At 45.3% G+C, this 25144-nt stretch overlaps 1 protein-coding gene across 11 annotated transcripts in view; it reads right to left on the bottom strand.

Moving 5' to 3' along the window:
- The window catches only part of NAV1 (neuron navigator 1), a 268747-nt gene that overhangs the window by 54864 nt on the left and 188739 nt on the right, over nt 1-25144 (bottom strand). For 3 of the 11 annotated variants that reach the window (XM_081914367.1, XM_081914358.1, XM_081914359.1), the window contains exon 1: nt 5685-5843. The exons of the other annotated variants lie outside the window; for them this stretch is intronic. In XM_081914367.1, the coding sequence (XP_081770493.1) occupies nt 5685-5752 (68 nt within the window). In that variant the 5' untranslated portion in view covers nt 5753-5843. Of the gene's footprint in view, nt 1-5684; nt 5844-25144 lie in introns of those variants that run through there. 11 annotated transcript variants of the gene reach the window in all.

The following is a 25144-nucleotide window of genomic DNA, read 5'->3' as shown; positions in this document are numbered from 1 at the left end:
CCCATATAGAAGTTTTAGTGAGCAACTTGGAACAGAAGCCTTCTAGAGAGGCTCCTCCCCCAAGATGCTTGAAAAGAGCCAGGGGTCTCAGGGTGTTTTATTATTTTTCTGGAAATGAAAGAAAGGAAGTGAGAAATTAAAGTCTTGTGCTAGCAAATTAATATGTTGAATTACATTGAATGCCATGCACACACAGCACTCGTATCAGCCCACTGGATTATCCAAAGCACCACAATGAGTCCAGTGGTTGCTGCCCCCCCCCCTTTTGGTCCAATCAAGTATTAGGCATAAAAGACTTTTGCAGTTGCTTAGAATAGCCATACACACCCAGCTCACAGATCATGCAGCTAGGGATGCCATCATTTGCTAGGCTTGCCAACTCTTTTTCTGAAAGAACACCTGTGTTTTGTTATACAAGCAATAAAACCAATTCAGCAAATAACTATCATCCTACCCATCACTGCAGCTCCTTGTTGGATAAAAAGCACAGCTGTTGAATTTCTGGATATCATGGATCTAATAATACTTTCCAGGGAGGAGGTGGCGCTGGAACTCCTATCAGTGATTCTCTGGGCCCTATGTAGCTAAAGCACAACATGCCAATTGGAGGGCTATTGTTTATGTTTGTTATTATGGGATGTATTTTTGTGTTTTTATATTGTAAAGCACCCTGTGATCTTCAGGTGAAGAGTGGTATAGAATTTTAATAAACCACAAAGAAAGACAACAGATGCTTCAGGGCCCATCTAAAATTAAAACCTCCATATTCAGAAGCAGCATATCTGTGACTAACAATTACAGGGAATAAACCACAGGGGATAGCTATCTCCACTATGCCCTGGTTGTGAGCTTCTTAGTGGCATTTGGTTTACTACAGCTGATGCAATGGACCTTAAGTTTGATCCAATAAGAAAACGTTTATGTTCTTATTAGCTCAAAATTGATGATGCTGGATAAAACTTCCTGGCAACTGTGATATTTGCTTATTACTGTGTGTGTGAGTATCTCAGCTAAGAATAGTGCTGAGCTCTGAAACTCAGCCACCCTTTCCAAGTACCAGCTGATGAATCATTCTAGGCGTCAGATTCTCATTGTTTGTTTTCAAAGCTTACTATAAGGTGGTCCACTGCTGAGCCAAGATCCTCAGACTACGTTGGATGGATGTCAGTCTCCTCTTAGCTTCCTTCTTAGTTGCCAAATGTACTTATGTGTTAACTTATACCAGGGAGAGTCTACCTTGCCCCACCCAGCCTGCTCCCAAATAGCCATACCTTTCTCCGAGAAACAAGGCAGAATGTAACACGCCCAGTAGGTTAATCCAGTGGTTTTCAACCAATGTGCCGTGGCACCCTGGGATGCCTTGAATGATGGTTAAGGGTGCCACAGGCAACACTGGCCTCTGCCTCTCTTTCCTTCCCTCCCTACTCTGATGCCCTCTCACATTTTTGCCTCCCAAAGGCTTGCACAGCTGTTTATTGCAGCAGCCCTGGCTATACGCTCTGAAGGCAAATGGTGCCTCTGGGAGGCACCTCTCTTTTTTGGGGGGGACTCCCAAGGAGAGGGGAGAGGAGAGGAGGCTGAAGGAACACTCCACAAGGGAGGGTGTTTGGAAAAGGGTGAGAGGCTACCAGCTCTGCAGGCAAGGGGTGACATAACTGGGCTCCTGAGCTCCACAGGAGTGCCGCAGAAAGGAAGTAGTTGGTTAAGGGAGCTATGGGCTCAAAAAGGTTGAAAACCTCTGGGTTAATCTATTGTAATCAAAATTTGGAACTCCTGGATAAGACTGACAAGTGTTTGGAGAAAGGCACTATATGTATAGGTTTATTATTCTTTGCTAAATTTGTATGTTGTCTTTTCACAAAATGGTGCTCAAGGTAAAAACCAATAAGTAAGACATCAATGCAAACAATGAAAACAACCAGTTAACCAAGCTGGTAACATTTTACAGTGACAGCTTAAGAAGCCAAATATTTGCATGTTTGCATCTCAGTGGATGGTTATCACAGAAGGAGCTCTTTACCCTTGGTAAAGAGTTACTGAGCTTGGATACAGCTACCAAGCAGGGCCCCTCTCAAGTTCCCACCAAACATGCTTCAGATGTTGGGGGGACAAAAAAGAGTGGCCTCTTCTGAAGATCTCAAAGCACAGTCAGGCTTGTATGAGGAAAGCACAGTCTGTCAGATAACCCGGTCCCAGGTTGTGTAAACAACTGTGCTTGGAAATAAGCCAGTAAAGCTGTTTTAACTGGCTGTAGCATTCTGAATCAGCTGGTATCTGAACACTCTTTGCATGTAATCTCACACAAAGTGTGTTTCAGTAGTCCAAACAAGATATAACTAAGGCATGTGTCACCACAGCTAGATCTGATATCTTCAGGGGAAAGTGTCCTTTCTGCACCAGCCTCAGAAAAGGTGCCCTTTCTGCAAAAGTGCTCCTGGTCACTGCTGAAACCTGGGGATCCAGCTTCGGGTCTGGATCCAGGAGTATTCCAAAACTGCAGAGTTGAGTCTTCAAGTGGACTGCAAGCCTGTCTAAGACAGAGGTGGCTAACCTGGGGCCCTCCAGATGTTGATGGACTGCAATTGCCATCCTCCCCAACTATTGGCCATGGGCTAAAGAGTAACAACCACGTAGTAGTCATTTAAGTTTTGAACTTTTATTTATTCCCCCCTTTCCTACTGTATTTGCTGTTTGGTTGTTCTAGAATGTATGAAGTTATTAGTCTAACAGGTGGGTAAGAACCTGAGCAGTTGCAATGCTGATGAAATGATCTTTTGCTTAATGGTGTCCAGAGTGAAAGTCATATTAGCACAAAACTGAGTGTGGCACAAAGACGGAGTTACTGTAGTACCCCACATGGGAGGTTGGATAGATTATTTTATTTTTATTCTGAGGCTGTATGAGTTTTAAATCTGGTCAGCTATCTTTGTTGTGCAAAGTGACCAGCTAGGATTTTGTACTGCTGGATATGGATGGGTATGTGATTGTGGGTAGTATTGGTTGAATAGTATTGAATGGATCTACAGATATCAGGGGCGGAATTAGCATTATGAATACATGAAGCTGCCATATTGGATCTGGCCATTAGACCATTCTAGCCTATTGCTGTCTACTCAGATTGACAGCAGTTTTCCAGAATCTCAGGCATAAGTCTAAGTCCCACCTATTCTTTCCCTCCTGGCCTCCGCCCCTTCCTTCCAACCCTCTCCAAAAGATCGCATTTCGCAGGAGGGGATGGTGGGATTCAGTGTGTGTGTGTGTGTAAGAGAGAGAGCAAGCGAGGGAGGTGCATTTCAAATCTAAATACAGTGCCTGGCCAGAGTGTTGGGCTGTATTGTCATAAATTCGGGTTCAAATTACTGCTCAGCTAAGGACCTTGGGTGAAGAGTTGCTGTGTGGCTTTTTTTTAAAAAAAAATTGTTCCAAGGTTTTAAAAAAGGCATTTTAAGAAGCAGCCTCCAAACTTCAAAAACCCAATTGTGCCAGTTCTCTTCTAAACCCTTGAGGAAGTTAGACTAGCTTGCTAAAATGCACCAGGTCAAAAATGCATGAGAAGCCCCGTCTGCCTGAGAGCATGGGCTCTCTTTCTTAGAGGAAACCTGGGTCAAAGATTTCCCCTTTGTATCGAGTTTCGACTTCCTCCTGCAGACTCCCATTTCCTCATGGAAAGAACACGATTTTAGCTATTCAGCAGTCGGAGGATGGATACAATCAGAGTACAGAGTATAGTTTCATTAGTTCTCAGATGGGAATGCAGCTTCACATACATTCAGCACAACTGTGGACATCTGGCTGTAAGGTTTTCACAGCTATTTCAAGGCAGAAATTCACAACCTGCACAGCCATTGTCCAAAAGGGAGACATTTTATGCTTAACATCAACATAATTTGCATCTTGGGTGCTTTTATCAGGAAATATAAGATGACCAGGAACTATGCCCAGTGCCCAGCCCAGCTAGACCAATCCTGCAGACTAGGCATATTTGCAAAGTTAGGGGGAGAGGGGTGTGCAAAATAAATTATAAAAAATGAAAGCAAATACAGGATGCCCCTGCCACTGTAGGTGGTTCTTCTCTAGAAACAGCGCAGTGCCCATACAATATTACAATGCACCCTTGGAGTGCCCATTTCAAACGGATGGCAATGGGACATTCAAGACTTATATGCGTGCAGGATGTGTTGTGTGTGTTTGATTTTCAGCTAATTCCTATTAGGTTTGCAAGATCAAAAAGTGGCAAAGGATCAAAGGACGTCAGATACCCTGAGCAGTTCACTCCCCATAAAAAAAAACAGAAGAGGAAAAAACGTTTCCAACAAAGTCTTGCCCCGCCCCCTAAGCACAGAAGAAATTGCGGCTTGGGGGGTGGGGAGGAACACGCCCCCCCTGCACTGCGAACAAACGCCTAGAAGTCGTAGCCTTCCGACCTAGCTGCAGAGCTTTCCATCTTTCCTGGGCAGCTTACTCCCCCAAATTTGAGCCCTACGGCTGCCCATCCATGCCTGCCTTTTGCAAAGCAAACAATGCTGCGTTGCGCTTGGGTCTTGGCTTTTGCTCCTTGCAAAGCCGGTCTCCACGCCAGCATGTGCTTCATCGCACGCCATAAACTGCTCCCGACAAATTCAAACCGTCTAAGTCCCACCTATTCTTTCCCTCGTGGCCTCCGCCCCTTCCTTCCAACCCTCTCCGAAAGATCGCATTTCGCAGGAGGGGATGGTGGGATTCGCGGTGTGTGTGTGTGTAAGAGAGCAAGCGAGGGAGACACTCACCGTCCCTAACGCCGGGTGCATTTCAAATCTAAAGACGCACGGAGGGGGGAAGGCGGGACGCAAGCCAGGTGCCCCACGAGGGCAGAGGGGCTACCAAACGGTTCGCTAGTAGTTCCCCGGCGAGAGGATGGAAGGCCGCAGATTACAATGGGGAGAAGAGAACTGGCCAAGGATTGCAGCTTGAACAGCACGCAAGGCATCGTTACATCGTATCGTGCCAATGAAATGCCATACAAGACGACCGCCTCTCTCTCCCTCCCCGGTCTCCCCAGAGCTTTATCGATACCGGCGCGCAGCGTGCGGTGATTAAAAACATTTTTTATATTAAAAAAAAACAACCACAGTCGTTCGGAACAATTCCTTTTCCTTTCCTCTGCTGCTTTGACTGCAACGTTTAGACGACGCTAAAATGAGCGCCTTTCTCCACCGCCAAGGAGGCTTTCCGTTAAGTAAAACCCATTCCCTTTGTAGCGCGAGAGAGGGGCGAGTGGCATTTGCAGTTTAAATCCCACCACCCACGCCCCGCTTTAGCCGAGGCTTCCGAAGCCGCAGCAGGGTATGTCTTGAGTTCGCTTGAGCCCGTGGGGGTCTCCCCACACCTGGCGCCCCACGGACATTGCCGAAGGGCTGCTCCTCCCACCTGCCCCCACTTCTGTCATTGTTTCTGCTTAGACGTGACCCCCCGGAGTCCGCATCGCTCCAGATCCCACTGACCGTGTGGAGCGCAGGGGCGGATTCCGCGGCGCAGAGAACTGTCAAGAGACCACGCGGCGGGCGCTGCCCGAGGCACTTCTGACCCGTTTGCGCGGAGCGAGCCGGCAAGCAACGAGACGGGCCAGCTCTGCCTTGCAGCCCCGGATCGTTTCCTTGGCGAGGCACCTCTGAACCCCGAGCCCCCAGTGCGCCCCTCTGCCTTACCTGCTGGGCCTGGCAAAATGTACCGTCCGGAGCGTCCTCCCCGACCTCTGCAACGGGGCATGCAGCATTTTCTCAGATCGTCCCTATAAACTCATAGCCAGCTTTCCAGCAGAAGCTCCCCGCTAGTCGCTCAGCCTCCCAGAAAGCGGCCACATGAAGCGAGGAGGGAGGAGAAGAAATTAGACCCTTCCCTCTGTCCCTCCTTCGCCCTCCCCTTGCGCTCGCTCTCCCCCTCCGACGGCTCCTGTCAAGCTAGGCTTAAAGCTGCAGCGCACTATTTCCCCTCCGCGCTGACTCTTGTCCCCTCGGCTTCTGGAAGCTGCCTCTTTAACACCCACTGCAGGTACGGCAGACAAAGGGCTGCCTGGTAGCAGATTCCTCCTTGCAGCAGAGACTGCAGCGCAAAGATGCATGCCACCCTGGGGAAAGGAAGGGACTCCCCTTAACCAACCAGCCCTGGGGAGTGGGCGCTGCAGAACCCGAAGTGCATCAACCTTTCCCCCCATGCCACGTACCCTTTGCCTTGCATATTCCGTGCTCCTACAACAACCTTCATCCTGGCAACAGGCAAGCAAATTGTCTTTGTTCTTCACCAGACTCTCTGCTCCCTGGCTGCTTTAAGGTGTATCTCTGTAACTGTACAGTTATCGCAGCTATACAATCGATCATGCACCTTGCTGCGAGGGTGGGGAAGACATTGGAAAAGGACGCTAGCAAGACCAGAAACAGGTCGACGGGTCCATATGCTTTGAATTCGGCAAAAGGATCCTCTTGCTTTCAAATACAGGCAATTGTTTCACATTGTCGTCCAAGTTAAGCAGCAATTCAGCTTTGATTCCAGAGGACAGCTATTTATGACCCATTCTGAGGACTCTGATAGCAGCATGGGTCACCCACCCCACCTTCGCCTTTGCCACAGCCTGATTAAGCTTGGTGAGAAAAATTCCCAACATCCCCTGGAGGGGCTTCCTCTAGGCAACCATTTCTGATAGGGACACTGGTGGCATTTGTATATTAGTGTTAATTCCTGATGGTCAGGCACAATAGACTGTGACTATGGCAGTAATCACAACTCGTGATTCCCATACATATCCAATGTCATACCCAAGGGTTGGTGGAGTAAGATTAAGCTGGGAAGGCTCCAGTTTAAGTCTCACCCTAGTCATGAATTTGTGACTCCCAAGAGACTGAGATCTACTCACAGAGTTAAAAACTGGCAGTGATCAGTTTTGTGACCCCAGGTCAAAGTTGTTGAGCTTTTTTTAGCGGGACGTTTTTAGGGGTTACTGGGCTTTTTTAGAGAGGAAAACCCTGTTCAGCTTCTTTGGGGGGAGCCACTGATATTCCAGTGGTCTACCACAGACGTCCAGTGATCTACCTGTTGCACATGCCTACCATAAGCAATCCAGGTGCAGCCAGTGGTGGGGGAAGGGTTGTGGGTCACACCGGGTGTCATCACTGAGGGGTGTGTGGCAAAACGACAAATATAATACTTTTAAAAATAATAAATAGAAAATGGGCTCATGAAACTTTTTTGTTTAGTTTAGTCAACAAACGTAACAAAACATGGCTGGCACTGGGTGCCACACCGCAGGGGCATGGTGGCTTGAAATGGCAGCATGGGGCTTGCGTCTGCCCTCCACCTCTCACTCAGCCACCCTACAGCTGAGGGGGAGGTGGCAGAGAGGCTCCATGCAGCGCCCCCCCGCCCCCATGGCCAGCTCGCCCCACCCCCTAGCTACACCGCTGGGTGCAGCATTTGTTCCAGGAGCACCTAAAATCTGTGAGTTGTGTGAGAAGATCAAGGGAAAGTCCACCATTTGTGGGAGTCACTACCCAGCCTTCTGACTATAGGGCCTGCTGTGACATTACAATGAAATGAAAGTCCTGAGTTAGAATTAAGATCCTATATTTGCCACTACAATTTATTTTTGAGTTGACATGCTATTCCCCAATTACAGCTATACTAAAATCGTAGCTACCTGAATTGTGTGCGTGTTTAGGGGACAGCAAGGGTCTAATAATGGGTCTTTCACTCTAGCCTTTTATGTCTAATTGGCTAGATCTCCTCTCCCAAATAAATGTAAGTCATTGCTATGACTTCACTGATTGGCTAAGACACGGAAAGGTGGGAGTAGGCTGGTTTCTCACAAAACAAATTAGAATACTGCCTGCACATTTTGTCTCATAGCTAAGGTCCTACAAATGCTGGAAACTTCTTTAAAAAATGAAATCTAATCTGGGGGTTGTGGTTGCCCCCCAAGCCCGTCTCTGCAGACCCCCATGTTATAAGAAATACTTTTCTCCTTTGACCACTTCTGCCAGAAATACATGTGATAGGGACCAGGAAATAAGGATAACCCACCTCCCAGAAGAATCAAATTTATTTAATAATAATAATAATATTATAATAATTTTTTATTTATACCCTGCCCTCTCCAGCCAAGGCCGGGCTCAGAGCGGCTTACAAGCAATAATAAAAACAAGTTGAATGAATACAACTTAAAAACAAAATTAAAATAGAACATTAAAACATTGAAACATTAAAATATTAAAATGTAGCCTTCTTGCAGGAGGAGAAGGAAAAGAAAAGAGAGAGAGAGGGAGGGAATCAAATTGGCTCCAAGCCAAAGGCCAGGCGGAACAACTCTGTCTTACAGGCCCTGCGGAAAGAAATCAGATACTGCAGGGCCCTGGTCTCATGAGGCAGAGCGTTCCACCAGGCCAGAGCCAGAATTGAAAAGGCCCTGGCTCTGGTTGAAGCTAATCTAACTTCCTTAGGGCCCGGGACCACTAGGGTGTTGCTATTTATGGACCTTGAGGCTCTCCATGGGGCATATCGGGAGAGGCGGTCCCGTAGGTACTAGGGTCCTAGGCTGTGAAGGGCTTTAAAGGTCAGAAGCAGCACCTTAAATCTCACCCTGTACTCCACCGGGAGCCAGTGCAGCTTGAAAAGCACTGGGTGAATATGCTCCCATGGCAGAGACCCCATGAGGAGCCTCGCTGCAGCATTCTACACCCGCTGGAGTTTCTGGGCAGCCCCGTGTAGAGCGAATTACAGTAGTCAAGCCTGGAGATGACCGTCGCATGGATCACTGTGGCCAGGTCGGGGCGGGAAAGGTAAGGGACCAACTGCTTGATGCGGCGAAGGTGGAAAAATGTCGCCTTGGCTGTTGCTGTAACTTGCGCCTCCATGGAAAGGGAGGCGTCAAGGATTACACCCAAACTCTTAACGGAAGGCAATGGCACTAATTGGGTCCCCGCAAGAGAAGGGAGTTGGTCCCTCATCCCCATGCCATCCCGACCCAGCCATAGGACCATAACTGGTCCTCCTACTACAATAGCTGATACCCATGGCACTGAACGCCTGTCAGGCATATGTCTGCAAAACCCGATGTACAGGCATTGGTAGCACCACTTCCCAAGGTCAAGTAAAGAGTGTCTGTCAATGGCAGCCTGGCCATCTCTCCTTGACATGCCCTCAATGACTGTTAAGTGGGACGCCAAAGGTCTAAATTCAGGGCACCCTGCTGAGTCAGAAGAGCGTGGTAAAATTAAATCCTGCCTGTATTACACCATTTGGGCTGCCTTAACCAGGTCATCCTGACTCAGGTACAAATAAGACAGCAGGGAGACAGTTTCGAGCTGAAACATGTTCAAAAGAGACCTAGAAAGGAAGATTCACACACAAAAGGCAACAGAGATATCAAAGCTGCTGTCGTCACTGGCTTGAAGGTATCTGAGGTCAGCAGACCTGATTCATGTTTTCCTCTACCCTCTACAAGACCCTCTTTCCTTTTGGTCAGTGTCCTAACTGTGTAGTAAGGATATTTGCGATGGTCCTTTAAACGTCACCTTTTCTCAAGGACAGGGTGCAGACTTGAAATGAGACTGGTGGGTTTTTCACTCTGGTCCAGAGATGTGCAAAATGGATATGAGATGTAAAGAGACATCACCAGTAAGGGCAGCTCCACTGAATGAGACTGATTCCCCAATTACATCTCTTAATACTCCCTGATAGACAATGCATAATAACAACCACCGAGGTAATTGATGGACAAAGCCCATTGCATTGCAATTCAAATCACACAAATGCTTTCTATCAATGTTAACATGAGCAGAATCAGGCTTGCCTTCCGGTGTGCTAAACAGGGTGGTTTTAAAAACAAAAACACATTACAATTAAGATTCTTGTGAATAAGCTATCATGGTCGAATTCCTCATGCTATTTCATCCAGCAAAATTTATGGACTTTTCCATAGACTGCTGCTCATGGCATCAATTTAGAACAGTGATTCTTAACCTTTCTTGAATGCTGGCATCAGCACATTTAAAGCTGTACAAACCAGCCTCATTGGCATAAGCCAAACCTGACTTAGCAGGACCATGTGAATGTGAAAGCTCCCGGATGGGAGTTTGCAGCTTCTGTGCTCCTCCTGTCCTTTTGCTGCTGCGCCAAACTTAGCTTAGATCGCCATCCAATCGAGGGCTCATAGTTAAACTCTCTTCTCACTAACCACAAGCTGTAGCCAAGGTTTGTTCTTTGTTATAGCTTTTGGCCAGCAAGGAAGGAGTTTAACCAGGAGGCTCACTTCAGATGACACTCCAAACCAAATCTCGGCTGAACTCAGTGCAGCATGGCAGCAAAATGGACCACGGAGGAGCAAAGAAGCTATGAGCCCATTTCTTTGTTTGTGCATGCAAACCAGGCTACTGACAGTCACCATGGTTTGATTACATTCCTTCACTCATATATACTCCAAAACAAAATGCTTTAAAACATCTTACTGTTTGTTTCCATTTTCTGTTAGAATTCATGGATTACAGTGTTAAATCTGAAATATACGTATATTTTGCATTTATTTCAAATATGCCCCTATCTTTTATTTTCATGACAGATGGGCACAGCACAGTCCAGGGCTGTAGTGCCATGGCTGATAAACAAGTGTTGCAGAGCCTCCTGTCTTCCCTCTTTCTGGTTGAGATAATGAAACTCCACACATATGCAGGAGGCTTTCGCCACCATAGCTGACAACGAGCCCGCCTCACTTTCATGCAGACGGCTGCACAAGTCATAATCCATGTGCTTAACTGTGTCAGCCAGTCAAGCTAAACCGTTTATGTTACAAGATATTAACAGGCACATTTAAAAACATAGCAGTTGCTCCACACTATCACATACATTAACCTCCAGCAAGTAAATAAATTACAACATTATTTCCCAGCAGAACAATCTCCGTATCTCTGCTATTTAAGGAAGGAGCAGAAAGGCTTGCAGATTCAATCTGAAAGTTGTTTTTGTTCCTTGTCTTTTACCAGTAATCTATATTTACAGAGCTTTTTGAACTCAGTCGACAGAGGGTTAAACATGTGAGCAAGGCTGAAAGAACAGGTCCCTATGGACTCAGAAATAAGTAATTCCTTCCTCAAGCTTTCCTTTGCCTTGGCAAGGCCTTCTTCTCTACTCCCTTGTCAGTGGGCCCTCAAACTACACCTTGTTTATTCCTGTGCCCAGAGAAACTATAAAACAGCAAGCAATGGGTCTGATTCCCTAGTTTTAATTAACTCCATGTGCGATTGAGTAGATGTAGTATGAATGCAACTGTACACAGATGTGTGAGAGGAATGATGTGCATTTTTAAATGTGCAGGCATGCATGTGTGTCTGATCTGTCTGCTGGGACTGGCTATGCAGAGGCTAATTAGATATCAGGTGATTTGGTAAATTTGAAATTCAACCAGCCTCTTTCAAAGAAATGAAAACAAAAGAAACCTCACGGCACCATAAAGACTAACAAATGTTTTTATGGCATAAGCTATCACGGACTACAGTCAACTTTATCATATGCAAGAATTGCTGCACAGAATTGCTAGGGAGCAACAAGAGTCCATGATCCTAAGCAACACAATTAAGCAGCAATGGAAGCCAGCCATATGGACCCACGGGTAAGGCATTGCAGAAAGCAGGCCACTGCTCACTCCAAAGGAATCCCCATGCATGGTGTGATTAAAAGGGCCATCCATTATTTACTCCTCCTGTGCGCTGCTCCATGCTGCTTCTCCCCTGAGCCCACTGCCTGCCTTGTAAATCAGCTAGCTTGAAGAAGCTCATCTTCCCCACCCCCTTTCTTGAGCACGCGGCTTGCCTAGTAAATCAGCTAGTTTGAGGCTCATGCTTTCTCTCCTTTCTTCAGTTCTCTGGCCAGCATTTTGGGAAAGTTATAGGAAGAGTCTCTTAAATCATATCGGACCGAGGACTGACCTCATCCAGACTTCTGAAGCTGCTACTCCCCGGCACCCCTCATTTTGCAAGGATAAAGAGGATGACTCAGTTAAACATGTCCCTCTGTTTCTCGCGTGAGAATCTCAGGCCACTGACTTGTCTCCCTGCTGACTTCAAGGTTTCAGAAGCATCACAATCCTGTGCATGTCTACTCAAGATACATATTTTTTTAATCTTAAGTGATTTAGAAATAAATAATAAATAAAAGGAAGCCATCTTGATTTCCAAGGGACTTACTCCCAAAGTAAATGTGGATGAGATTGCAGCCTAAGCCTAACTGCTATATAGAACCACGTATTCCAAATTCCCTGTTAGCGTAATTGAGAATGTACATATGAAACAAATTGTACTGGGGAAAATGCAATGAGACACTCTAGCAGGTCCCCTCAAGTGTGAACTAAAGCCAGTACCAAATGCCACAGGCTCACAACCCCTTTCTGTTATTCTGTTCAAGGGGACTGGAAAAGTAAGGGGAGGGGGAAGAAATTACCATATATCCAAAAACCCCTGAAAGTTAAGTATTGAAGGCAGAACCTGTAATATTTCCTTTTAATGCAGACATGAGTCAACGTACTTCCATGCTCTTCCTTTCCTCCCATTTCAGCAACTTCCTTTCTATTGATGCCTTAAAAACTTAGCTATCCATGAAGGGTACTGTCAAGCAACAATAGATTCTCCATGAAATCTCACCTTTTGATTGCCCCATTTCTCCTTTGCCTTCGAGATCCATTAATCCAGAACAAGTACCACCCCTATGTTCCAGATCCATACCCACAATCACTACAGCAGATTAAACCCCTCCCCACGTGTAAGTGTGCACTGGTGTGCACCAGTTGTATAGAAGTAGGCCAGAATAGCTTCTGTGTCAGGGCTACAGCACACCATACAAACTCCTAGATCATGCTGTAGATTCTTGCGGGGAGTTTCTGTATCCACATCACCACCAGCAGGTACCATGCATGACAACCAATGGCATGGAAATTTCTCTATGTGGCCATACCAGCATCAAAAACTTTAGAACCAAAGACAGAATTATAGGACCAATCTAAGCGGAAGGAGAAAGGAGCCTTGGAGAGCCACTGTTCTCTCCATCATAAATTGGCATGGAAAAGTTAGCATCTGCTTTTATGGCAGAAGGAAGGCAGGGCAGATTTATACAGCTCTAATGCTGCCAGGCAAGTGGGGTGACAGCTGCTAGAAGAATGTGGCATGCTTGGAGCAAGCACCTGTTCCATTTGGGGTTCACAACACATCACCACTATGTGGCCTCTGGAATGCAGCTCCGATGAAAAGTTATTCCTCTCCTTTCATAAATCATATCTGAATATCCTCTCCCTTTGGCTATTTTAGAGTTCCTTAAAGTGGTGACCCGCATTAAGGAAGGGCACACAGTTTTCCAGTGACAGCTTGTACTACTGTCCAGGTAGGTGAAGCATAAAAAGAGTGTATGGTCGACTTACGGTACAAGGTAATCTTGTGCTTTTCACCTGCCCTAAGAAATTGGTGAAAGGACACTTTCCTTAAATAGCCCTCCATGTCAGAAATGGAGGGACACATAAATGTACAGTTATCACTTATCCTTCTTATCTTCTATCTCATTTCATCTACTGTTGCATCTTTCCTTATTTTTCATTTTTTATTTTCACCCCACCCCCAACTTTTCTCCCCTACCTAAATCCCAGAGCTCTAGTCCTGGTTTCCTGCTCCCCTTTGGAAATCTATGTTCTATGAATGATAGGGCAGGGGTTAGTCAAAGTATTTCTTAGTTTTGTGGGAACATGGCAAATCAGCCCCTGCTCTAGACCCACGTAATGTGGCATGGAACCCCTGAGGGTCACCTAATCCAATTCCCTGCAGTGCAGGGATATCAGCTAAAGCATCCATGGCAGATGGACATCCAACCTCTGCTTAAAAACCTCCATGGAAGGAGAGTACACCACCTTCTGAAAGAGTCTGTTCCACTGTCAAACAGCTCTTACTGTCAAGAAGTTCTGTCAGGAAGAATCTCCTTTCTTGTAACATGAATCCATTGGTTCAGGTCTTAACCTCCAGAGCAAGAGAAAACCAGCCTGCTCCATCTTCCATGTGAAAGCTGTTTAGATATTTAAAGATGGCTATAATATCTCCCCTTGGTCTTCTCTTTTCCAGGCTAAACACACCCAGCTAAGTCTATGCTTGGTGAGGGCACTAACAGGATTTCTTCATTCCAACAACCTCTAGAGTAAGCAACTATATGAGAGTCTGCCCATTCATGGTTAAGAAAAACTGATCCCACCCTACAAGGTGGGTTGTTTCCACGGGAAAAGATGAATGAAGACTATGACGTCAATTAAGGGAGAGAGATCATTAGACAGGAAGAGGGGGAAAGTATTCATTTGTTGTAAGCCATGGTCCAGAAATGATGGGTACCTAAAACCACTTCCCTGTTTTACTCTCATTGGTCTTCTGTTCTCCATTTCTTTGCAAAATGTTGGAATGTGAAAGTGAAAAGCCATTATTACCATTTTCTCCAAAGGTTTTGGCTCGAATGAGCTGACAAACCCTCAACATCTGACAGATCTTGAGAGGTCCAGGCTGAAAAGCATGGTCTTTTAATGCATAGGAAATTGTGGAAAGGATGTTTTAAGTCCAGTAGAGCTGTGTGTTGCTCATAAGACCTAGGATTAACTTTTCTAATATGCAAATGAAGAGCAAGTCTGCACACATAGATTTTGCAAGTGTTCCTTGAGTTCCAGAATCTGAAGAAAGAGGTTGCCAAGTGGCCTAAAAACACCTTTTGACCTGGTCCTGTCTTGGTGAAATGGTCTTGCAGCATAATTATATGCAGTGCTACACAGAAGTAACAGTTCAGCGGGATTTCCTTTTCGTTAAGTTTGTATATGATTGCAGCCTTGCTGTGCAGAAAAGAAGAGGTGAAGATTTTGGGGGTACTAGCATTTTTACCTGCTACAGGCTGCACATCAAGTTGATGTTAAATACAGACAGGTGTGGAGGAAATTGGCCACCTTACCTGAAGCACATCTGTTTTTAATCAGTGCATTTCCCTCATCCCAGAGGCATGTGTCCTCTAAACCTTTGATCACATATTTATAATCACACATAGTAGCATTCTCTCCACATCATCGAAGTAAACAAACAAACAAGATGTAGAAAGCCTTTCCTTAAAACTGAAAGCACTCGGAGTCAGGCAAACAAAAGGGTTAATGGCATTTTGTTTTCATTCAAAAAACTGCAGTGGACTGGGGAGAATAGAGTTGGAAAGGGAGACAAGGGGAGGAGCAGAGTCTTCTCAGTATGCGTCTGCCTGTGGTTAGAATTAGGGGGAGGGGGAAGGAAGCATATGGGATCATGCTGCTAGAACCAATGTATTTATTTTTCTCCTGCAGTTGGCTGAGGAAATACCCAATCACATTTATAAAATTACAACAACATAGAAGTAGCTGACTCAGGCTGTTTATAGGTGTGTGCAGGTTAGAGGTGGTTGCCAGGTTTGATTTGATGCAAAGCCGGTTACAATTAACCCCACCCCCCACCCCTCCCGCAGATTCTCCTGCTTCCTCCTTCCCTCTGAGCTCTGTTGCAAATTATTTTGCATTCAGGCTGCACGATGCAAAACAAGCAAAAAACAACCTTCAGGAGCAGCCCTCCCTAGAATCACATTAGGAAAGCTGTTAAGTCTCCTAGATCTTTCTATAAGTCCACCAGAATATAACAAATTCTGAAACATACAGGTCAACAGTACAGCTGCTACAAAACATTACGAAGTAGGGCAATGAATCATGCATTTAGCACTCAAAACACTGAAACTGAATCAGAGAAGTGGGGATCAAGGTGAATCCTCTTTCCCTCTTGAAAGTGCATTGTTCATAACACACAGCTGAAGGTGTGCATCTCTCTCACGTACACACATCCTTCTCATTCATACCATGTTTGGAATTGAGCACACTACTACTAAAAACACTGTGCTGTGCTATGGGCAAGTCATTTGTGGAGTAACTTTAGTACCAAGCCAGATTTTTTTTATTTTTTGACACCAGCAAAGCTCCCAAATTCATGGGCAACCAACCTTTCCAAGAGGAATTGAATTTGTTCATTCCTGCCCATTTGGGGGCAAGTTATGGCACAACAAACAGGCAGGAATGAACAAACCCAGTTCCCCATACTTGTAAAAAGGTGCCTTTCCCATGTGTTTGAAGGCTCTGCTGCTATCAGGCAGGACTGGCATGAGAAGTACCCACTGTTGGATGTCTGCCAAGGCCCATACCCCAAGCAGGGAGGCCCACTTCAAATGGAGAACCCCCCCTGCCCCACTGAGAAGCAGTATGAACTCTGACTCCTGACAAGGAGTTGGCAAGATCCATCAGATGAGTGAACAAAGAGAAACGAAAGAGGTGCTGGAAATGGACCTGGGTCCTAGCATCATAATTGAGTCCCGTGGATCTGGGGCTCTTAAGCCAGGGTCCCCTAAAGTGGGATCTTCCTTTGAGCCTGCACTCCCTGGAAAAATCCTGTACACACAAACAAGAAGGGCCTTACATCTGCCCATCTCAGGCCACCTGTACAGGCAATGAGCCTGGAGAGAATTGTCTGAGAGGTGGAAAAGAGCTTAGCTCCCAAGTGGAGGTACCCTCTTTACTGTCTTCTAGTCCTCTAGGAGAAAGGAGTACGCCAAGGCTGTATATTGTCTCCCTGCTTATTTAACTTATATGCAGAATTAATCATGCGAAAGGCTGGACGGGATGAATCCCAAGCCGGAATTAAGATTGCCGGAAGAAGTATCAACAACCTCAGATATGCAGATGACACAACTTTGATGGTAGAAAGTGAGGAGTAATTAAAGAACCTCTTAATGAGGGCGAAAGAGGAGAGCGCAAAATATGGTCTGAAGCTCAACATAAAAACCCCCGAAGATCATGGCCACTGGTCCCATCACCTCCTGGCAAATAGAAGGGGAAGAAATGGAGGTAGTGAGAAATTTTACTTTCTTGGAGTCCATGATCACTGCAGATGGTGACAGCAGCCACGAAATTAAAAGATGCCTGCTTCTTGGGAGAAAAGCAATGACAAACCTAGACAGCATCTTAAAAAGCAGAGACAGCACCTTGCCAACAAAGGTCCGTATAGTTAAAGCTATGGTTTTCCCAGTAGTGATGTATGAAAGTGAGAGCTGGACCACAAAGAAGGCTGATCGCCAAAGAATTGATGCTTTTGAATTATGGTGTTGGAGGAGACTCTTGAGAGTCCCATGGACTGCAAGAAGATCAAACGTATCCATTCTGAAGGAAATCAGCCCTGACTGCTCACTGGAAGGACAGATCCTGAAGCTGAGGCTCCAATACTTTGTGCCACCTCATGAGAAGACTCCCTGGAAAAGACCCTGATGTTGGGAAAGATTGAGGGCACAAGGAGAAGGGGACGACAGAGGACGAGATGGTTGGACAGTGTTCTCGAAGCTACTAACATGAGTTTGACCAAACTGCGGGAGGCAATGGAAGACAAGAGTGCCTGGCGTGCTCTGGTCCATGGGGTCACGAAGAGTCAGACATGACACAACATTCCTCTAGGAAAGTGAAGATACTGGAAGAGGTGATCTGGCCCTGGAGAAAAGAAGCCTTCTGTCCACCACTCTGAGCTATCCATAGTGCTGTAACTACTGGCCTGCCTTGCTCTTTTATGCCCCGCGGGTTTGTTGGCAAGGCCAGGATAGAAAGCCCATGGCCCTGTTAGTTAACCTCAGTGTTGTTGCTGCCCATTCCCCTGTCTCTGCTAGCAGTGAGAACCCTCACCTTGCCTTCTCCTTCTAGGCAGCTGTTTGGAACATATCCAAAAAGAGACAGCAAGGGACTGGGCAGTGGTGAAAGCAGTGAGATGAGTCCACTTTGAGAGTGTAGCCGCAAAACATGTAACCAGCATTGTTGTCAGGGTGTATAATAGCTGGCATAACACTAAAGCTGTCTATCATGGCCTGCCAATAGCACAGCAAAGTGATCCAAACAATGGTCTCAATTTCAATCCTGGTATGCATAAAAAGGATGAGCGTACGTGAGAGAGACAGAACGTATGCCTTCGTTTGCAAGTTATGAATCTTTGTATGCAGCAGCGCCAGCACAGAATGTTCCCACACATCCTGTGTTAGTTTCTAATATATTAAGATGTGTATATCCTTTCATTTGCTGCTCAAGACCACAGCAGAATCTTGGGTTCTGGAATACTGTTAGACACTGCCATGTCAGCATTTGCAAGCTTTGTGATCTAATCCAGAAATTTTGTAATAACCTGTTTCTGCTTTGAATTGATTTGTATTAAATAAATAAAATCAGAACGTAGTAAAATCAGTATCATAAATAATAATACTAATAATGGATTATTTAAATTCCACATACAGCATCAGCAGAGAAGAAAGACCCACGTGGAAGAAAAGAGAAATGACCCTATGCTCGTAAAAGCAGCTGGACAGAGGGAAGCCAGCTAGTATTTGGTTATCCTCTACTCCAGCCTTTGCCAACGAGGCACCCTCCAGATGTTTTGGACTATAACTTCCATCTTCCTCAGCCGGTGCAACTGTGCTGGCCAGGACTGGTGGCAGTTGTAGGGTGCTTCCAGGTGGGAATTTATTGTAGGATAGTGCTGTGCATACATGCAAGCTGAGATCAGAATGTTGGAGCATATTTTCTCCCATTTAATTCAGTTTTGCCCTTTCTGAAAATCTGTTAAGTTTGCAATATCTCAATGACCTGTTCCTAAAAGTTGTTGAGCAACTTCTCTTCTTTGCCCCCACCACCACTTTCATCATGCCACACAGCTCCAGGCAATGTGTCTGCCTGCCCACCTGTCAAAATGTTAGGTGATCCAGTTCTGTATGTCTGGCCCTTTCACCAGATCCTGTTGCCCAACTCTGCTTGAAGCCCAAATTTGAATGGGCTATAATGAAGGAATCACTCTCTGCATGATCAAAGGTATTATTTTACACCAGCCTGCATCCCCAAAATTACAGATAAGCAGGGGCACAAAGGATAGTCTATATAATATCCTTCCTAGTTGACAGAAACAAAGCTGGAGTGAACAGTGTTTTGCTCTCTAGCATCTGTAATTGATCTGGACTTCTTTCCTCACTTCTGTTTAATTGGATAGAAAATAATTAACTCCATAAGCCAATATTTCCATTTGCAGAGTGGGACGGTATTCCTAGCCTGTCTGCCATACAGCAGGAAAGAGATGCTGGCTCCATCTTTGCAGAACCACCATTTTATTTCTTTCAAGCTCTGAACTCCAATTAGGAGTAATTCTGAGGAACTGCTCTGCCAAAACTCTGTATTTCTTTTCCTTTTTGAGGAGATAAACCATTCTGGGATATGCTCTTGGCTTCAAGAGACAGCCTTGTTTCCAGACTTGGGAAGGCAATTCCCTATTGGAACTCAGCCTAGCCAACAATAATGATTAGGTGGTTTCTAAGTATTTAATTGATTAAAGACGCCATCTTTGCCATATAACTTCAAGCAGCTGACACTGCCATATTCTTGGCTCTGAATCAGTTATTTTTGCTCTAGCCTTGGGGTGCCCAAAACACTGGGCCATAAGGCCATAGCTCAGTAGTACAACACATGCAATGCAGGCAGAAAGGCACAGGTTCCATTCCCGGCATCTCCAGATAATAGCAATGTAGGGAAATCTTTTCCTGAGTCCCTGAAGAGCTGTTGCCAGTCAGAGCAGTCAATACTGGGTAGGCTGGCACAGTATAAAACAGCTTCTTATGTTCACATATATGTTCTGGTACAGGTCTTAAGGCCTGCAATAACAACACTAATCAGAACAGGCAGATTCCCAAGCCTTTGTGGTTACTCAGCTACTCTACTCTACAGACATGTGGAGCTCCCCTCTAAAAAGTGAATGAAGTTATGTTGCTTACAGTGGGAAGTTATGTTGCTTAATAGTGGAAGAACAATGGGGTGGGCAGTGCTGAAAACCCTCAGTCTGGAAGAACTCTTGGTATCAGTGGAAAGCTCCCATTTGATTTATGGTTAGTTAGTTAGTTAGTTAGTTAGTTAGTTAGTTAGTTGTTTACTTCAAGGAGCTCAGGAATGTGTGCCTCCCTTTTCATTTCCACAACTACCCTGTGAAGCACATTAGGCTCAGCTACAATGATCGGCCCAAGATTTCTTGCTGGTCTCCATGACTTAGTGGGTATCTGAATCCCAGTCTAACACCAAAACCTGATTTATTTCACCCACCTCAATCAACGCTGCACTGTAAATGTTTGGAAAATAAATTAGTTGTATGCATTTTCCATTGCAGATGAGGTTTAGCTCATCCATTCAGGGGAAAGGCTAATAGTTGCCTATAGGAAATTGCTTGGCATATAAAGTTGCTGAGATCATCAATATCTTGTGCAAACAGGGGAACCTAGATTCATATGCCACAGGATTGGAACAGCAAGGTCATCCACTACTATGGAGGCCAGAGAAGGCGGTTCTCTGATGAGGGTGGTTTTTTGCAGGAATTATATCTGCCTCCCCTTCTCTCACAACTTGTGGCAAAAGTCTGCAACTCAGGGAGTCACAGCAGAAAGGGCTCCAAAATCCAGCTCCCAAACTGCATGCGCTGCTTTCCCATAAGCATTCCCTATTCCAGGTGGTACCATCACCCAAACTTTCCTAACTGCTGCATCTGGGGGCTAGCACTATGCATCTTTCTGTGTTGAGCAGCTGGAGCTCATCTGCGGTCAGAAACATGCAACATCCAGGACACTCAGCAAAGTTCTCTACACACACATACCATTCCATTAATTTACCAAGGAGTCTGGTAATAGTGGGGTCCAGTTTCCTGGCATGATGCTCAAGCAAGAAAGGGGAGGCGTGAACAATCCCATAATGGTTCTTTCAAACAGTTACCCAATTGTACAAATGACATCAGCATCAAATCACAACCATGTGCCCTGGCTCTGAAACCATCTGGACTGAGCCGCAGAGGTCCGCTTGCATCCGCTGTCCATAGAGTAATACTTTGCGGGGTGGGGGGTGGAACACTGCATACAAAGATGATAGATGCCATAACTGGTAACTATTCATCAACATCTGCAAGATGAAGTCTTAGTTAAGGGGGGGGGGACTGAGAAACCAAAGAGGAAAGATTCAGGTAGGTAGCCGTGTTGGTCTGACACAGTCGAAATAAATAAATAAATAAATTGTCTAGTAGCAAACAAAAGCTTATACCCAGAACAAACTTAGTTGGTCTCTATGGTGCTACTGGATAATTTATTTATTTTTTAAATTTATTTTGACCAAAGAGGAAAATGACTTATATAAGAAGAGAGACAGAGACAAAGACAGAATGATCGAAGAGTGATCATGCTGCAAGCCCTGCACATTGATGTATAACCCTTCCAAAAAGAAACCCAGGACTCTCCTTTTCATGTTTTTACTCCTTGTCTGTTGCAGGACTTTCCAGTCCTAAAGTGTGGGCGTATGGCTGGGGCCAGTTCCTGACTCTGGACTGATCTGTGTTAGATGGATGGCTCCCAGCAGAGTCTCTAGGTTGGTATTTTCCATTTGAACTTCAAAGCCCTCTGGCTTTGGTGGAGCCTTTCCTGAACGGCTAAGGTTTGGGGTGTCAGAGCCAATGAACAGGCCCAAATCAGTCTCTCCAAATCATTTCCATCTACTGCATGGTGCTGAAACATGACACCACGCACACACATATTTGCTGTTTTCACTCAAATAAGGTTCTTTATAAAGCCAGTTTTGAGACTCACAGAATAGGGGGTCTACTTGAGCCTATGCCATTCCTGTACCTCAGCCATGTGTCCAGCCAGCAGCAGTTGTTTCAGGGACTAGATGGAGCCAGAATCCTAGTACTACCACCACATTTGGAATGCAGGCATCTAAGAAACAGCCCATATGTCTCCAGAGAAACAGGAAGCAGGAATGCCTCAAAGACAAATGGGCAAACACTTGGGGTACCCTGTTGTATTATTTTTTATTGTTGTTACTAAGGAGCTCTGCCCGGCTGTCATTTTAACTTGAAATCTTCAAGTTTCCCAGGAACATATGCAAAGCAGAAATTTTATGAGTATAAGGCAAGAAAGTCACAGTGTGTGCCTGATGACCTCTGCACATATTGATCCACAAAAATTATGCACACTAATATGTGATCTACAGAATATGCAAATGCCTTCCTCTCTGCCTAAGCTCTAACTTTAGGTCTCTCTTTATTGCTGTTTTTATATTATACAGTGGTACCTCGGGTTACAGACGCTTCAGGTTACAGACTCCGCTAACCCAGAAATAGTACCTCGGGTTAAGAACTTGGCTTCAGGATGACAACAGAAATCGTGTGGTGGCGGCAGTGGGAGGCCCCTTTAGCTAAAGTGGTACCTCAGGTTAAGAACAGCTTCAGGTTAAGAACAGACCTCCAGAATGAATTAAGTTCTTAACCCGAGGTACCACTGTACATAATAAGGGTTTTAAGAGGAGCAAAAATCTGATTTACAGCAATCCATTTTTGAAGAGAGCTCTCCACTCCCCCACCTCATACCTGCCCTTCTCTCCTGCTTTTTTCAGCACCAACCTGGTACCTGTGCTGCTTTGCAGCAACCTGCATTTGCATCCCAACTTCCCTTTCTGACACTTGCCTGTCTAGAGTCTACTGTCTTTCCCTTCCCTCTTCTCTACTGCCTCCAAGGTTTGACCAAAGAGTTGCCAGTCCAGTCTGAATACTGCCACTATAATCTTTTTTTTCCCATTTCTGTAACAACCTGCATATTAATCCATCTGTATATTCTTTAAATCTAAGCTTTGTTGTCTGATTGCTAGCTTCTCCTTTGTAAAAGTGTAATTCACCCATGCCGCACCATGACTCTGAGCTAAATATCTGAAAAAACACATTCCTCCTATGCCCATGAACTCTAACACATGTAAGGCAAGGGCATGCAGTGACAGTAGAGATAACACTGCACCTTTAAATGCCCTAAGGCCCTGAAAGAGGACTGGACTGCTGGACCTTCACTGATCCCCTTGAACACTCTCTTCCCTGCTATGGGGCAAAATGAGAGTCCTACAGGTCATCCAGGCAAGAAGAAGAGTGGGTGGGGAATCAGTAGAGGAACAGGAGAGAAGACACAATGTCTGTATTTTTTTCTCTAAAGGGAGACACACTTTCCAGACAAAAACCCAACAACCTTAACTGTCTTCCATCTACGCTTTCATGTAAACCACTTAACATGGTTTCTGACTGATCCAGACTTATTGAAAAAAAGTAAATGGAACACAGGAAGGTTCCCCTTCCTTTCCAAACACAATGAGCAGCAACCACAGCCAGCCTGAAACACCCAGATTGCCATTCAGTCTTGATTTCTCCCCAGCAAAGTTGGCCCGTGTGACAAGGAAGTAGGGGTTGATGCACATAGCAGACTTGGCAGCCGAATCGCTTTGTTAGTGCCAGCAGCAAAACCCCAAAACCTGGATGCCCAGAAGTGAAACTGTACTGGAGTCTAACAATCAAAAGGAGAGAAATGTCTCACACAGTTCACCACAAAACTTCTGCACGAAACATCTCCATTTCAAATACATGCTATCTGAGAACTGCATGCACAATACGCATTCCCCTCTCCATTACATTACACAGCCAGATTCCTGTGTGTGCACTGCACTTTCTTTTTCATACTGACACAGAGTTTTATTTACAGCATACACTACATATGTAGACTGGTAACTAACACTTCTCTCACCCAGTCACGTATTTGCCTTCTAGCTGTACACATGCATTACATCTCCTAAGACACCCACATGCAAACACATATCCAACCGCAGAGCTACATACTGCTAAACAACTGCCAACAGCTGTGCATTAAATATTACACCAGTTCACAAGTGTATACACAAACACCCACCTCTTCCTGTAGGATACGCTGCAGCTATGGAGCCTAGTTGTGGCTCCTGATGATTGCTTTCATTAAGCCTCGGCTTTGCAAAGTGGAGGAACACACACTAATAAAAAGCACACATTATATTTCACCTCCTTCTGCAAAAGTGCAGCAGCCACAATTGCAGGGTAACCTGAGAGGAGTTTGCTGTCACATCACCCAATTAAGGCACCCCATTCTGGGGAAAGCAATGCCAGAAACATGACTGGGGAGTGTTGCTCCCAACATCCTACATTCCGTCCGTCCAGCTTTTTCCAGGTTGTGGAGGGGATGCCAGCTGGCTGAGAGCCAGTATAGTTGGCCATAGCTATTCTCCCAGGGCCAAGTTCACTGAAAGAATACTATATTTCTCTCAGGGAGAGTTGGTGGTTGAGTGCCTTGATCTCACTGCAGTGAATTATCAGGGAGGGAGGGAGTCAGAAGCTGCTAGCAAAGACCTCAGGCCCCATGCAATACTGACTAAATATATTTCTCTCTCTCTCTTGTGATAAAGAAAGATCACAGTTTTTAATTAACTGGTTGACAGTACATTCAGGACACTACTTCTGCCAAGATAATGAATAATTGGTGTGTGGGATCCACTGCCACAACATGTGATGCCACTGAGGCTGTGTAATACATTTAAAGCACATGGCTTCCTCCAAATCATTCTGGGAACTGTGGTTTACCCCCCCCCAAGAGCTACAATTCCAATTCATTAACAAACTACAGTTCCCAGGGTTCGTTGGGGGGGGGAGTCATATGCTTTAAATGTATGGTGCATATGCAGCCTCATATAGATGGCTCGGAAAGGGGATTTGACAAACTCATGGAGAATAGACCTAAAAGTCAGGAAAATAGCTGTGTTCCATAGAACTAGGGAACAAACAACAAGGAAAAGCTGTTGTCCCCATGAGCTGATTCCCAAGGACTTTCCAAGAGCATCTGCTTGGCCAATGTTGAAAATTGAATGGTGGGCTACTTGCATTCCTAGTGTTATCCATCAGGGATGCTCTGCTCCAGCAATAGGAGTGAGCAATAGGGAAGTCTTCTTGTTTACCTGTTTTCCAGGTTAACAGGTCAATGTCCCCTACTGTGAATTCTGCAAGTTAAGGTTAGTTTTATTCAGCTTCAACTATAACTCTTCAGAAAGTTCAAAGGCAATTCACCATGCAACTAGTCAGAAGACCCCCCCCCCACAAAATACCATATGTATTCTCATATCGAAGCTTTACAATAAAGGTGATTAACCCCTGGCTTAAAGACCTGGGTTAAAGACATA

This window comes from Podarcis melisellensis (genome assembly GCF_964234715.1).
Source record: "Podarcis melisellensis genome assembly, chromosome: 6".
Lineage (NCBI taxonomy): Eukaryota > Metazoa > Chordata > Lepidosauria > Squamata > Lacertidae > Podarcis > Podarcis melisellensis.
The sequence above is the reverse complement of the archived record's forward strand: the minus strand, read 5'-3'. Positions and strand labels throughout refer to the sequence as shown.